At 40.0% G+C, this 16,160-nt stretch overlaps 1 protein-coding gene across 6 annotated transcripts in view; it reads left to right on the top strand.

The window, feature by feature from the left end:
* The first annotated feature begins 6,818 nt into the window (after positions 1-6,818).
* Positions 6,819-16,160, top strand: part of dmxl1 (Dmx like 1) — a 49,304-nt gene continuing 39,962 nt past the window's right edge. For 3 of the 6 annotated variants that reach the window (XM_086206479.1, XM_086206480.1, XM_086206476.1), the window contains exons 1-8: positions 6,819-7,136; positions 8,363-8,604; positions 10,414-10,539; positions 13,454-13,531; positions 14,027-14,105; positions 14,241-14,379; positions 14,663-14,729; positions 14,944-15,128. In XM_086206479.1, the coding sequence (XP_086062605.1) occupies positions 8,518-8,604; positions 10,414-10,539; positions 13,454-13,531; positions 14,027-14,105; positions 14,241-14,379; positions 14,663-14,729; positions 14,944-15,128 (761 nt within the window). In that variant the 5' untranslated portion in view covers positions 6,819-7,136; positions 8,363-8,517. Of the gene's footprint in view, positions 7,137-8,362; positions 8,605-10,413; positions 10,540-13,453; positions 13,532-14,026; positions 14,106-14,240; positions 14,380-14,659; positions 14,730-14,943; positions 15,129-16,160 lie in introns of all 6 variants that reach the window. The other 3 variants (XM_086206477.1, XM_086206478.1, XM_086206475.1) reach the window with 1 other exon arrangement.

Here is a 16,160-nt window from a genome sequence, read left to right as displayed (position 1 = left end):
TCCTCCTTCTTTTTTTTGGGGGGGGGGGTATTTCTTCATGGTTAAATGAAGAAATAACTTTAATTAAATGAATAAAAACACTGAATAATTACCACTGGCCTTGGTTGGCTAACTTCACAGGGCACTGAAGACACTTGGCAAAATTATCTGCTCGCCGTTAATTACCCTTGATGCATTCGCATTTGCATTCTATTTCATTGACGCTGGTACATCAAAAGAACATTTAGATATTGAATACTGACTATTTTACAATGTCATTAGAGGATCAGTGCCATTATGATAAAGTCCTCCACGTTCCACCACAGACAGACCTCGGTTTTGAACTATTAAATGATTGATGGGTAAGATGAAAGTGAATGTAGGTCACCCTGGGATGAGGGTCGACTGAAGCAGCATAAACCAGACAGCGATAATAACCAGATATCATGGGGGATAATGGCTCAAGCACAACCATTACAGGTGTAGCGGCTGTAACAATCTGTCCTAGCAGCTAAACACAGCGATTACACATTTTGCACAGATAATTGAGTGTTGTTGGGAAAGCATGATTCTCCATAATTACTGTATGTGGTTTAATGTGACAGGATTTTTGATTTCAGGCCATTTAAAGGAATTATTCTGTTTATCTAAATGACATACCCCCCCCCCCCCCAAAAAAAGAGGCTCAAAAACATTGACGTTGACTATTTTGCTGAATATGGACGTCACTTATTCTAAAAGTATATATCTTGTTTCTTATACTAGGGGATAGAAAAAAAGAAAACCCTGTTTTTATCTACACTCTTATTTTATCATATTTCTTTGTTGAATGTGTTCTGGCTGTCAGTTGTGTGATCTCTTTAAATCACACACACACACACACACACACACACGCACACGCACCACAAAAAAAATCATTGTCTCCTCATTAAGCAAGTTCAATCCACATCCTCCGACAGAAGGAGGCAGCCAGACAAAGAATGATGCCAAAGCTTCGGATGATGAAGAGACCTGTGCTCAAACAAAGTCATAACACATCCAGGCAATTACAGCTCAAATGTATGTGAACCAGACTTTTTGGTGCTGAAAACAAGGAGACATTTATAAAGAATACATGGGCACAACTTTATGAATTTCAAATTGGATAATTAAGATGCAAATAAGTCATTTTCAGTTTGAATGTGATACTTTGACAGAGAAAGAACTTTTGCTAAAATATTGAACTATCATGGTTAAATATTGAAGAAAGTTCTGATTCAAATCAAGAGAATGGAATATTTTCTGTTTCAAGGCTTTTTTTTTTTACATAGATTGATGGGAAATCTTGTTTTAAATTTGAACAATACAGAACATAAAGGCATCAAATCTTCATTTTAGACAATACCCACACATTACTCTATTACATTGTTGTGTATCATGTAATATTCATGACAACATTACATCTATATTGCATTACTGCTTGCCCCAGATTTTAGCAGTATTTTTGACACACATTAGGCTGTACTCTCAGACTCACAGTACTAGTTCTCTTCTCTCTTGCTTAAAAAAAACTTGCCAGAGATGCTCCTCTGAAGGAATTTTGTTCAATCTCCAGTTTGTCTGTGAATGTAGGGTGTATAATATCTTTCTTGCAATCGAGAGATCAGCTGCGGACTCAACAAAAGGTCTCAGAGAGAAGGGCCGCTGAGTTCTGTATCCTTCAGAGAAAATGAGGGAAATTGAAAGTGATGCTGGGCAATCAAAAAGAGCAGACAACTAAACGGCTGTGAGAAAGAATAAAGAAGTGTGAAACAGATGGGGAGAAAAAGGATGAGAATATCATAAAGGCAGAGTCTGTCAGGGGGAATAAGAAAAAAAAAAAGGTTGGGGGCTATAAAGAGCCAAAAGCTGGTGTCATGACTAAAGAAGAAGAGAAAGTACTCTTGTCAGCGGAGAGAGGAGGGCAGGTGATGAAGGGATAATGACAGAGGGAGGGGTCGGTTTGACCTCTTCTGACCTCCCCTGGATCGGCTGGTGGGAAGAGTTGAAGGAAGCGGGTGAAGCAGCAGTTCTGATGTGATGGGATATCCTGCCGCCTGGCTGCTAACCCCCTTTTCCTCCGACGATAGTGTCAGTTCCAATCATCTCACCGTCACCTCTGCAGGATGAGGCTGTTCTCAAGAACAGCACAAACTTACAGGAGATCCGGACACCTCAATGCAATGACAGGTCCACTTGCACACAAGTAGAGATGGACGTGTGCAAGCATGCTGAGAGCCAAACACACACACACACACACACACACACACACACACACACACACACACACACACACACACACAGATATATGGACACAACTCCAACTGACTCACCGCCAAGTCTACTTCCACTCAGGTCACTACATTACAGAGAAATGAAGGACGGTGTTGAAATTAGAGTACAGCGGAGAAACAGAGAGTGAATAACAAACACAGTCTGGCAGCAATGGAAGTGACAACAACAATATTATGCAGTGCAGTGCAGCTGGTACTGAAATAAAGCCTATTTCTTCTCTCAGTGCAATTTTACACATATAAACCTAAATGAAACGCTTATCATTTGATGAGTGTTTAAAGGATGCACATAATTACCCTGAGCTAAGATGATTTATCCTTCTGTGTTTACTAAAGCCAAATGTTAAATGGCTAGCCTCCTCAAAAGAGCAGTTGTTGTATTTGCAATTATGCTTCACTCTGTTTTGTTCTGTGACTGTGAGACACAGTTCAGCAGCATTTGGGGTATTTTCTCCTGTGGAAAAGCTGTCTTTCCTCGCTCCCCCTCTCACCACCACCCATGGAACATCAAAGCATGGCCACACTGAAACTTCAAGCCCATTTTGGCAATACCCTTCTACCTCCAGATCCAGTAATTACAGCTCATACAAGACATCAACATTATTACTCGTCACACCACAGTATAATAATACCACAAAGCACTTCAAAGAGACAACTCACATTTCAAGGGAAAAATAAAAACTCATGGATTATGCATTAGGAAGGACTGATTCAACCTTCAAAAGCAGCTGGGACACAGTTCAGGTTATCTGGAGCAAGACCCAAACTTTAACAATTTTCAAAAGATTTTAGAGAGGTTTTGGTAATATGAGAATACATTTTACATGATTGTTAAAAGTGTACAAGCCAGTGGTTCAGGGAATTTTCACCAGCCAACTGTGTTTTCATTTGCAATGCAGATGCCTATTTCCCATGTAACAATAGGTTGAGTTCAGACAGGGAGGTTGACTTGCTTTGTCCTGGCAGAGAGGAAGGCCTCGCCACCTCTCATTTTCATACGTTTCAATACTGCCCTCTTGTGTTGCAAATCCACCGCCATTTTTCTTCTTCATAGAATGTCCTTTACCAATGGATGACAATGGTGATAAATACTAGAATGGCACATGCCATACCATAGGCCCTGGAAGATTCCCATGACAAATGTTCAGTCACCCCACGTTTAATATTTTTGGTGAAAATGAAAACAGTTTGATACTTCATGAAAGCAGCAGCAATGGCTTCAAACATACGTCCCATTATTGAGGTAAACACGAAAGGCAGGACTCCAGCTCATCGCCCTGTGTAACACACGTTGAAGCACCGAGGTGACAGATTAAATTAGCTTGAAAGAAACACCTGTCAAGTTTTTGATGAACACTGCAAACATCAGAGACGCAATCTAATTAGTTAATCTGAATCAGCATGAGGCGCCAGATGCAGTAAGGGTAGCCATTGTGATGCTAACTGCTTAGTTTATACTAAACGGGACAATGATTCTGCTGAGGGATGACTATTGAGTTATTTCATGAATTGTAACCGCTATCGCCTCATCACTATCTGTATGGTCGGGCTAAACAGAATGCAAAGAATGACATTTGTGGTTGTGAGGATAAGTAAAAGAAAAGTTTAACAATTATGACCACCTTGTGTGTGATGTTCCCAGTTGACTAAAAATTGCTCAGTGTCACAAGTTAGTATTTGCCCATGACTTTTGTTTCATGAACAGTATATTTCTGTTTGATCTAGTTGACATCTGGATGGACTAGGGTAAAAGCAACCTCCTGAATATAATAATAGTGAATACCAAACATCACGAATCCAATTATTCTTGATTCTACTCCCAGATGTTTCCTATTGCCATGTTTGTTTCCCTGCAGGCATCATAGATACTTCAAATTATAAATATATCAGCAATGGCATCTACAACAATTTGCATCATCCTAAAGCTTCTGTAACAGCAAACATATTGAAAAGTATAAAGACACTTCAGATTTTAAAGGTATTGTCTATTTTTAACCAACATTTTTCAAAAACTTTTCTTTCCCATTTCCTGCAGCTTAACAGTCTTGCAGGATGCTGCCAAATATATCTTGGACCATGTACAGAGATGATCAGATATTTTTAGGACCTCTTCTAACTTTTAGCTCACTGCTGTTGCCATTGAAATACAAGCTTAGGCTAAGGCACATGCTCCACACCGTAGTGAAACTAAATGAAGCACTAACTTTATTTTCACTTCATGTGTCAGCAGAAAGTGTAAATCAGAATCATTTCTTTATATTTAAGACCAAACAGGCCAGCAAACTCGTAAAGAGTCCTGACATTCAGGGCCACCATTGTGATGTTTAACCAATCAGTGTTGCTCAAAGTCAGACTCAGCAATGGACAACAGTTGATATGGAAAATAAAGTCAAGGTTACATGTTTAGTGTAAGCTCTAATGCGATACAGTAGTCACACATGGGTTTGTCAAAGCTGAAAAGCAATGTAATATTCAGCACATTTATACTTTTGTGTTACATCTTTCATAATGCTTTGACCTACTTTCTCAACAGGAAGTTAACTGTTTCATCATCACCAGTATCCAACTGCCATGACAATAAATGTTGCCAACCTCCACTAATGTTATGACACGCCAGACATTTTCATTACTCATGGGGAGTCTATGTTCCATTTACCTCCGCATGCTATCATTGAGTTTGAAGCCTCCACCTTGTTTTGCGTTCCATTTATTACCTCAACCAACACCAAAGAAGTTGTTTTTTTCAGCCCGTGCGTTTTTCTCTCTCTGCTAACAGGTTCATGCAAAAACTGTACAATTTAACACAATGAATGGTGGACATAGTCAGTTATTTCAAAAATGATTAATAATATACAATAGTATAACAGCCACAAGGGACACTTTGTGATGGCGCCTGCTCGGTTAGCCACTCAGTCACTGGGAGGATGCTACATGATGAAGCATTGTGACTGGATGATATCAGTGACGTGACAGCCGCCCTGATCAGAATGACTGAAACAACCAGACAACAAACTGAGATGTACTCAGATAGTTGCAAGAAATCTCTGCGTACTGAGTTAAGACTTTGAAGTATGGGATCTAAGGGGGTCTGGACTCCTAGATGATAAAATGAATGAGATGATAGTTTGCCCGGATAACTTTGATGCTCCATGACATTTGAGCATCATAGGTCAAACTGAGTTAGGTCAGATCAAAAGCAGAGCTCTAAGATAAAAGTAATAAATCAAAGAAAGAACACCCATGATCAAATTTAAACTCTCAGGGGTTTTGTGACGAGACACAACCCATGGACCCTCAAATTTCAGAAATTAGAAACAGTATCAGAGATCCCTCACAATGTAATATTTTAATCACGGAATCTCAATACTACCTCCACTACTGGTCACTTTGATGAGACTCATTCCTGGTACTAGTTAGCCATTACGAATGACATGGAAAAACCCATAAAATAAGACTGCAGACAATCAATGAATAGACTACGTTGAACCATGAGCGTGAAGCCACTGGAATCGAGTGTATTGAGCAACAGTGACACCCAGTGGCTATTCAAGCTTCGGACGATGACTAAGCCTCATCCCACATCCTTGCAGTCCTTCATCTCAGGGTCACAGTGACATTTACAGCGATTAAAGGAGAGGCATGGTCATATGAAATAAGGACATATCTCATTACTAGTTTTGGAAGGTAATTAAACAACAATAGGAAGTTCGAATGCAAATCGAAGAGTTTGTGAGTATGTTTTCGGATTGTGATTTTGAGACTTTCAAGAAAAATGAAGATCTCAAGCCTGAATCAGTAACCTGCAACTGTAACATAAGACTGCAAAAGATCAAATGAAGATGTGTTTTCACGCAATTACACAGATGATCAGATTATACGCATTCACACAGCATCATTACCGTCTAACATTATTTAAGTATGTCTGAGGTGACCAGGCAGTTTCCACATCTCCAAAGTTCAAAGGGTTTGCAAATCAGAGTGAGATTAAGGAAGTGAGATTCTTGATATGGGCTCATAAACCAGCAAATCCTATGCTGGCTGATATCATTCTAATGCAAACATTTACTGTATACTGTGCATCAGTGATGCATCACAAAATCAAGCAGGTCTGTCTTTATTTTTCAACCACAGGCCCACAATTCTTTTTTTCAGCAAATTAAAATATCATTCTGACTAATTGCCATCAATTTTAAAATTTTTGCTCACAACTATTCATCTGAAAATGTGACCAGTATTTTGTAGATCAGGTTTTACTGTACAGTTGCTGGTTGCTTTGAGTACAGTAAGGTAAATATAATTTATATTCCTGTCAGACATTTATTTGACGTCCAAATTGAAATACACACGGAATGGTGATCATACAACATGTATTCGAATGATGATACCAAAAATAAATGTATCAACCTCTCCCTTGCACTGCAGCGCACAGTTGGCAAGTCTGCTCTGTAAATACAACTACAAGGACCACAATGCATTGTAGCGAAACAGTCATTATCATGACGCATCTTCAACATAAGGAAAAGCCTCCTCTTATGAAGCGTTTTATTTGCTAACCTTGGGGAGAGGTGTGCTCCTTCTTATGGTTAGAATTTGAGGATTAAATTAATAATCGTCATGACAAGCAGAAGGTTTTCGAGTACTAAATGTTTGTCATAGGCGCTCTATAAGCTAGCTCTCTAGAGCTTGCTAAAAAGAGAGCTTCAAGAGCTAGTACGCGCTAACCCTAGCTAACTGTGGAGACCGAATCTGTAACATTTAACCTTACTTGGAGGGGTACATCCATCAAACAAAGCGGCTGAAAGAGGGGAACAGTTGTCGTTTCATCAGCCGGACATGCTCCAGAAGGTGAGTACAGGTTAGCTTAGAACTTAATGTAAAACTTTGGTTTGGGGTGTTCTAATGTAATGTTGGCAAGCTAAACTTGACAGCTAAGTTACCGTCGTGGACTCGGAAACAGGTAGCTAACGTGAATGTATGAGGTGGTTGTCAGATAGGACAATTTAGTCACTCAAATCTGTCTGCATTTCTCTGAAACTGGTGTCACAATGGTGGTCAGATGTGTTGTCATAGCCATGTTTTATTGTGCTGGCGTGTTATCACGTGAGTTGCCACAGCACAGGAAACTCGCATTGTCTCCCTGTATGAAATAGCCCTACTTTACTGCTTCATTTTTTTAAATTTATTTTTTGCTAATGTTGTAGGCCAAACTTTGACATTGAAAGAGCTGCTTTCCACACAGTGAAGAGATTTTATTTCGCGACTGTCATAACTTACTGTTGCTAACATATCGCCGTGCGGCTTGAGCTCAAAAACTGAGATGTGTATCAGTAAACGTTTGACAAAACATGACTTTATTTGTCCATGCCACTTTCTTCGCTTAACTCCCTCTGTGCCTAACGTGGATTAATGTCAAAGTGGAAAAACAAGGTGCCATCAAACGCAGTGGATTAACCGGCTGGCAGTGTTGTCGTAAGGTGTAACCCTGCACGTATGCTCTGCTATAACAATGGTCTTTTGATATTGATGGGCCTTGCTTTTGCAGATACTGTAACTTGGGGCTATTTTCTAGCACTCCGTTACGCCCTCATTTGGTGCCTCTGTGTAGGATTGTCATACATTAGATAAGTGTCACTGCATGAAATACTACTCGTTCAGACATTCTCCAGTGGCTGTGACAGTCATATAATTGCCTGCTTATCAAATAAACAATATGAGTCATGCCCATGTATGTGTTGACATTTTATAATTGGTGTACAGGATACAACCTGAGAGGCATTTGCAGTTATTCATGCCTGTATGCTGAATTAGAATAATTGTTGATTGATTATATAACTTCTTAATAAATGGATGTATAAATTAACATGCATTAAAACAGATGATTTACCATAATATTTGTATTTGTTTGTGGTGTCTTACATAATTTATGAATAGTATGTTATTTTCTTTTTCCTTCTTGATCACGTTACGGATCGTTCCCTTCATATGTAGTCATTTTGCGGGAAGTGATTATAAGCTCTGACAAACTAAAACTTACTCTGTTTACAACTCTCTGTTTTTCCGGTCCTTCACAGCCTGCCTGCCAAAGAGCTGCCATCATAATTCATGGTGCAGATGAAGAGTCACGTGTCCTTCACATGATTTCCCCTGAAGCTCACCTGGAGCGAAAGGGTGATGTGAGAGAGTAGGCGGAAGGACAGACACTGCAACTGGACTGTAAACAAGAGTCATGAATCTCCATCAGGTCCTCACAGGGGCCGTCAACCCTGGGGACAATTGTTTCTCTGTGGGGAGTGTCAACAATGTGCCATTCACGGTAAGTTATTTCAAGCTCTGGGAATATCTATCTCCTAGCTATTCAGGCCCTCAAATTCTTAGGTAGACGCCGAGGAGATCCATGACCAAGAATTGTAATCTGATTGGATTGTTACAGTTTTTCGGGGGGGCTGACATTGGGTGAGAGGTGGGGTTCACCCTGGATGGGTCACCAGTCCGTCCCAGGGTGATCAGGAGCAATTAAGAGCTCAATATCTTGCTCAAGGATACTTCATCATGGTCACCGGGGGAAGTGAGGATTGGGTTGCTAGACGGCCACTCTACCTCTGAGCCATGCTGCCCACCAAAACCAAACTATTGCCTCAAAACAGTTCAAACTGTTCTCAAAACCAAACAACGTTGGAAAACTCACATTGTCCCACACCATGACAGACAGGATGTCCTGACTGTTCATGCCCTAACACAGTATCTCAAAGACTACTAAGACATGTCAGTAAATGTTGAGTATTATATGCACCCAGGGTGGCATGATAGTGGAAAACCCCTTGATTGCTGATGGTGGAACATAAGGTGACATTTCCACCACGCTGGCCATGGACTGCAACAAGGGCCTGTTGGTCAATCACGTTCTGGCCTCTCCTCCTCCTCAGCTTCATCTATGAAACTATATTCATGTGGTCTTTCTATAAAATCCAGTTGAACCACTCTATGTGGAAAAAATGCTTATGGTTTTCTACGTAAGTGTTACAGAAAGACAGACGTATGCCGTATAGTAGACTGCAGTATTGAACACTTTCCCGTACACGTCGGAATCTTATTTCCTTGACCCTCTCTGAGTTGCATTGAAAGGGGACTATGTACAGTTGCTCCATGGGCGTTCTGTTGTGTTTGGGGACACAACCAATGATGGAAACACTGACACTGATAATGCCTTCAAAATTCTCATGGTCTTCAGTGATTTTCTGCTGTATTTCAGGCAGTTTGCCTGCATTGTTCTGACGGGTCATGTCGACGATGGGGGTCTCTTTGTGTGAGGAGAACATAGATGTCCTCTCACCCAGATGTGGCAGTCTTGCAATTTTACAAAAAATGAACACGCAGCTATAAGAATATACATGCAATATTAAGCCTACTGGTGTATTGGCAAATTGATGAACTTTACAGCACTGTATAGAGTCCAGTTTAGTGTTTTAGCAATTGAAAAATATTGTATTAGAAATGCTGTTTGTTGTGCAGAGGCACTGATACCTAGAAAGCTTTCCTAATTGCAATGTTAACAGGCGCAGGTGTGTGTGTGTGTGTGGGGGGGCATTCAAAGAAAACGAACTATTGAATCACATGGTACCAATTTGTTTAAAATTAAAAATGAATCTCGATGTTTTAACTTTTTAAACAGTCGGGTGAGATGCACATCCCTACTAAAGAAGTTAGCCTGTTGTGTTAGTCTTGTTGACTGCTCATAATCTAGGTCATGTTGTAAAAGCACACCCCCAATACTGCAGGAGGTCCTCTTTCCGATTTTAAGGCTTCATCACGCGTCCGAGGTGCAACGGCAGTATGTCTGACCTCTGAAGAGAAACTGCTCCCAGTTTATTCAGAGAATGGACCGATCAGTGGTTTATCTCTACTGCATCTGTCCTCTCGTGAATAAATCCCAGTGAATTGTAGCTTATGTGAATTCTAATCTTATCTGCATGTACTGCAGAGCTGTTTTATGGTGGCGTGTTTGATGCTGTCACACTGTCTGCAGATATTTCTCTCTCTCTTTCTCTGTCTCTCTCTCTCTCTCTCTCTGTCTCTCTCTCTCTCAATGGATCTAAGTACAACTCTTTTCCTTTGTCCTTGATAGGCCTACGCCTCTGGTTGTGACGTGGTCGTTTTGGGCAGCGATTTTGAACGACTGCAAATCATCCCAGGGGCCAAACATGGTAATATTCAGGTCGGCTGTGTCGACTGCTCACTGCGGGGAGGACAGGTAAGAATAAAGTAGTGGGTTTTCTGTCATCCAGTATCATTCTTGTGCTTTATCTTAACTTCAAGCACCATTTGTCCGGTTAAATGACTTATTTCACGATTTGTTTTCATTTCCATCACAACAATGCTGACCACATCATAATCACAATGTTTGTCATATGCTCAAGCCAGGGGAAAAAGAAACAAAAAAGTCATTTCAAAGATCTATCCATCTTTATATCCCATATGAACACTGTTGGTTTTTAACTTTTTGTCTGCCTGCTGCTGGGGCTTCTTACCATCCACCGTCTTGTTTGAACTGGCATTATGTAACTCTGATTTTTTTTTTAAATAAAAAAAGAAGCCTCACAAGATCTTTAATATTCATCAAGCGTGATTGTGTAGGTAAATTAGAAGAAGAAGAAGAAGAAGCAGGCAGGGTTTCTTGCTCCCATGTGTCATTTTCACCCTCCATGGAGAGACTGACTCAGTCACTCATATATTGTCACTCATCTTCCTCTTTTGGAAAAATAAAAGAGCTGGAGTGACGTGTTGGTGATTTACCCCAAAGACATTTGTTCAGAGTAACTTCATGCAGCCTTTGTAATGTCCAACCTGAAAGCCGAGGCTGTCTAAATGAGCATATGTGGTCAGTCGTCAGGCCCAGTCCACTTTAAGTGACCCTGGTCCTATGTTGTCTCTTGCTTTAGGCCTGACCATCTTCACTGTGCAGGTGTCAAACAAATTTCAGGAATTTGGCTTGAGTCTGTTGTGAGTTTTCACATGTATTCCAAATAGCCGGTTCAGCAGTGCTTCAGAAACGCCAGGGGGGAATGTAATGTGGATGCTACTGCGCTTTACTCCTGAAACGCCATTTGATCGCGAAAACCACAACTAACATGGAGAAGTGTTGCCAAACGCTGCTCCGCACATGCTGCTGCACTGCTATGTTAACAGCTATAACAACACTGCTAACTTCATACACGCGTCACGTTTTCCCCTTTTAGAATGCTGCCGTGAAAATGTGACATGCAAAGCTGCAAAAGGTCAGAAATTGCTGCTGGGTCGCTGTTTGAAAAAAGGCTCTGTAGGGTTCGGTCATAAACTCAAAAGCGAAGCTTGTGTAACATTTCTAGTGTGAAGCCATTAATTGCTGACATTCAGAACCCGGTGTTAACCTTTTGAATCATGAGTGGTCTCAGACTCTCTTGCTGTGGTTGCCTATGGGAGAATTTATCAACACTAGTGTAGTGAAGAATAAAAAGAGGAAGCATATTCTTTCTACAACAGAGTAGATCAGGCAAATGTTCTCTCTCCTTACGATTAATTCCTCAGTTATCTTCATTACCGCGTGACAGCGCTGCACTGAAAAATAATAGAATATTAAAGTCACAGAACACTTTTCCCATCGCAGTTTCACTTTATATTTTTAATCAGAGGTAATAGACGCAGAGTTTTGTGAAAATAGCAGACAGGCCTTTTCAAATGAAAAGAATGTGCTTACCCAGACTTTTATCACTCACCTCATGTGATGTTTAATCCAATTCAGTTCAGCCAGAACTTACCTCACATGCCTCCAGCATGGGCCTAGCGTCTGTTTAAGCATGCTCATGCTTGGTATGCTCGCCGGGTCAGCCCCACTGCCCCTCCTCACCACGCTGCGATATTAACACAACCACCGTGCTCATGTTGGAAGAATTTAAGAACTAAATGGAGATGTTTTCTGTATGATGCGATAGTCATTACATTTTAAATAATGGCAATAATCTACGCCAGTTTAGGCTCTGCGTTTTTGATGTATTGTGCACTGACAGATTGTACTGTGCAGAAACTTTTCTTTGTTAATTGCAAAATAGAAGTGTCTATTTACAGCGCCAACCAAAAGGGGAAAACCACTTGGCAAAAAAGATGTAAATATCAATACCAGGTCCTCTTTTGAACTTTTCAGATTGTTATATTGCATCACAGAGTCTGATATCTGTTTTGCATATTTGTGTTGTCAGGGACTTGCAAAAGGTCACGTATGTGTTAAAAAAAAAACAAAAAAACTACAGAGATAAAACTGGTTGCAGTATATATTTAGCGCCTGAATGCGGTGACACAAAAAACAAACTCTGTCACTTCGGAACACTTAAGTGAAAGAAGGTTTTTTTTTTTTTTTATCACAACAGAATTTTGTTTGAATATTTCACTTTACACTCCACCTTTTAAGAAGAAAGGGTAACTGTGCCTCTGTCTGCATGCTCATTTGCACTTGAATGTGTGTGATTGGCTCCTTTATGACATTCATTCTCCGACAGACAACATATTTCCCCCACTAGTGAGACAGCTTGTATTGTATTATCCAAGACGCTATTAAGCTTGTTATTTATGTTCACTGCCTTAGAAATTTCTCCCATTCAGTGTGTTGAGCATTGTTGCTCCTATGGAAGCCACTTAAGCATGTAACCCTGAGCAATGCGCAAATAGGAAGTGTAGACAAGGAAATGTTGACTCAGTAATGGGATGTTATAGGCTTAAGGTATTTTTGTTTTTTGTTTTTCCAGTGACTTCTTTACTCTTTGGGCCAGACCTGGTCTATATATAAAAGTACATAGTTTGGTTTTGCTCTCAATTCTGAAATAAGGAGACTTGAAAAACATTTAGTACTCTTGATTCACTGCCTAAATGGTTAAATAAAGGCTAGAATCCTTTACCAAAAATTATGTTTTCGTATTTCCTCCAGTAAATTCCATACAGCCGATACTTTTGCTATGACATGATTTAAGTTTTTTAGCGATGCACAACTGTAGGTTAGTTTTGGGTTTTTTTTTAGGTCTTATTTAGAAATGGAAATTTAAAAGTGTGAAATTTTCATTGTTTTTGTAAGTGTGATTTCAGTAATGCCTTTTTAATTCTTTATGTTCACCGTGTTCTTTCTTTCTCTCCTCTGACAGATTGCAGCTTCCTATGGAAGCATTGTGTGCGTCTTCGAGCCGGTTCAGCACCCAGATCAAAAAGGAACATCGTCGACTGTGAGTAGCCTGCAGGATCTTTCAGTCACTTGTCATGCAGACATTCAGATCATCCAGAAATATGAGAGCTTATTCTCTGTGCCACAGCTCTGATGAAGCACAAATAAAGCAAAATATTGTTCCCTCAAGTACATCAGAATAAAGAACGGCATTGAAAGAATATTTCAAACAAAAGCACACATTTGTCGTTGCATTTTTATCGCTGTTTGAGAGTCACGGTAGTGTTCACTGTTCATTTGTTTTGCCTCCATGTTAAACATCCCTGTTTTTGGGAGAAGTCAAAGAACAGTCACAAAGAATGGAAAAATTTAACACATTTTAAACACAACACTGAACCCCTTTCATTGTAGAAGCTCCCTGATATTACAGCTGTCTGTATGGTCTGATCACACGCGGTTCACATGAAAGCAGCTTCACTGTTGCCTCCTTTAATGCAGTTGTTTCTCCTGAGATCATTGTTTTTTTAAAAAGAGGTTTTTTTTTCTTTATATACAGAAGTTGAACTTCCAATGGCAGAAGACTGGTCAGTTTGTTTTGCAGACAATGGTACGGAACCTTGCCTGGCACCCCGCAGGTATTTGGAAGTTTTGTACAAACATACAAGAAATCAATTTATGAATAATAAATTTACATTTTTGTACAATCTATGATTCAAGGTGTATTGTTATCTCCTGAAAGAGTCTTTTTTTTTTTTTTTAAATAAATCCAGGGAGCACTCTTTTAACCGGCTCTAGTAGCCTCCAGTTGTGGTCTAATGTTGATGGAGTGGAAGATGAAAAGAGTGAAAAACAAGCAGAGATGAGCATAAGAGACTCTCAGTGTGCCTGGAGATGCATCTGGCAGAGCAAGTAAGCCTAAAACAATATAAGATTACAAAGAACAGAATATGTGGCTCTTGGATTTCATGCAGTGTTGATTTGGGTGGTCGTGTTTGGTTGTTGTTGTTGTTTTTTTTTTAATTTGAATTGCAGTGTTTAATTAAATAATTAATACTAGCACGTCATCATTTATTTATTAATCATTACCATGATTCAGTAAATTGCACTTCACTATTATTACTATTATTTTCAATATCGCAAGATACCTAGAATTGAAAATACTATAACTTTCTTTCCCTCTGTCTGTCAGCAGGACGGCCTCTCCGGTCAGTTTAATGAAATTCTCTCCTGATGGGGAATTCTTTGCCACTGCAGGACAGGTAGGTTAGTGTAAGAGTTTGGATGTAAACAAGCCAACTTGCATTTTACCTTAATTTATTCAGATTAGCTAAAAATGTTTGAATTGGTAAATATGTAATCTTAAAATTCACTTACGTTACTTACGTTACCCAGCTGCGGTCTCTGCCTGCATTTCCAGAGAACTGTGAAGATTCTACTCTTGCCATCAGTTAAATCCTTGTTTCTCCTCTTCAGGATGACTGCCTGGTAAAGGTCTGGTATAACACCAGTAAGTGGAAGTGTGCCGTTTCCAGACTTTTCACGCCTCCAGAATCCGATGTTGGTTTCCAGGGAGAGCTGGTCTTTTCCTTTGTGTACCTGGCGCATCCCCGTTCTGTTACTGGCTTCTCTTGGAGGAAGACCAGCAAGTACATGCCACGGTATGTCAACAGTGTTATGTTCACTTACAAGAATAGCACAAGTTAACAAATATTGATGCCTTGCAGGATTTTTCCCGTTACTGTCTAAAACCGTATTAAGTTGGGATGTGTAACCTAGACCGATTGAATCACATGAACTAGTTGTATGCTCATGGGATATGTGGCCTCCACATATTGACAGTATCCTCAAGAGGCTTGCAGTCATGACGTCAGAATCAGGGCCTTCCACCCTTTTGTTGACCACAGACACTCCAAAAATGCAGATAATATTTCTAAAATTCTCACTGGAAAGTCCTGTATCCTTAAATTTTTTCACTGCATTTGTTTCAATATCTAGTTCAACTCCACAACATTTTGCCAGGGTCCAGATATATCAAATGCATATGGACCCATGTTCATGCTAGCAACTAAAGCACCTCTAGAACCTCATACACGGTGGAAGTGTTGATGAGAAGATCTGCAGAAAAGACAGAATTGTTGGATTGCTCAAATACTGTCCATTCACAATCATAAACATGGCTACTTCTCTGGTATTCACATTTACTGCAACAGTAAGGTAGTTTTTAAGTTAAACCACTCAGAGACGAGGCCCATAGAATCAGTTCTTCCAGGTGAATCACCAGAGGAGCTCCTTCAGTTCTAACAGCATGGTAGCCTACGCTCGTTGTTGATTTGCTAACCTTATTTCCTGTATGATGGTCAAATAGGAAGTGTCCTTCAGGTTGATGGTTCTGAATCAGTTACCCAAGGACAGTGAACAGAGATAATGAAATGTGTGGATTTCCTACGATGCACATATGTTTTGCCCTTTTTATTAGAATCAGGAAATACCATGAATAGACTCCTTGTTTCTTTTTTGGCAGTTATTTCCTCCTGTATGACCTGGACTACTCTCCCTCCCTCTTGGGAGGTAATGAAGCCATTGTACTTATGAGGCAAATTCTTAAGCTTCCTCTTGTCCGTGATCTTTTGTTCACCCAGGGAAATGTGTGTTTGTATATTCGGTTCCCTTCGTAACTACAATAGTTGACA

This window comes from Aulostomus chinensis, chromosome 6 (genome assembly GCF_037954235.1).
Source record: "Aulostomus chinensis isolate RoL2024-O1b breed Wild chromosome 6, RoL_Achi_v1.0, whole genome shotgun sequence".
Classification (NCBI taxonomy): Eukaryota; Metazoa; Chordata; class Actinopteri; order Syngnathiformes; family Aulostomidae; genus Aulostomus; species Aulostomus chinensis.
Note: the sequence above shows the minus strand (reverse complement) of the source record. Positions and strands in the feature narration are given on the sequence as shown.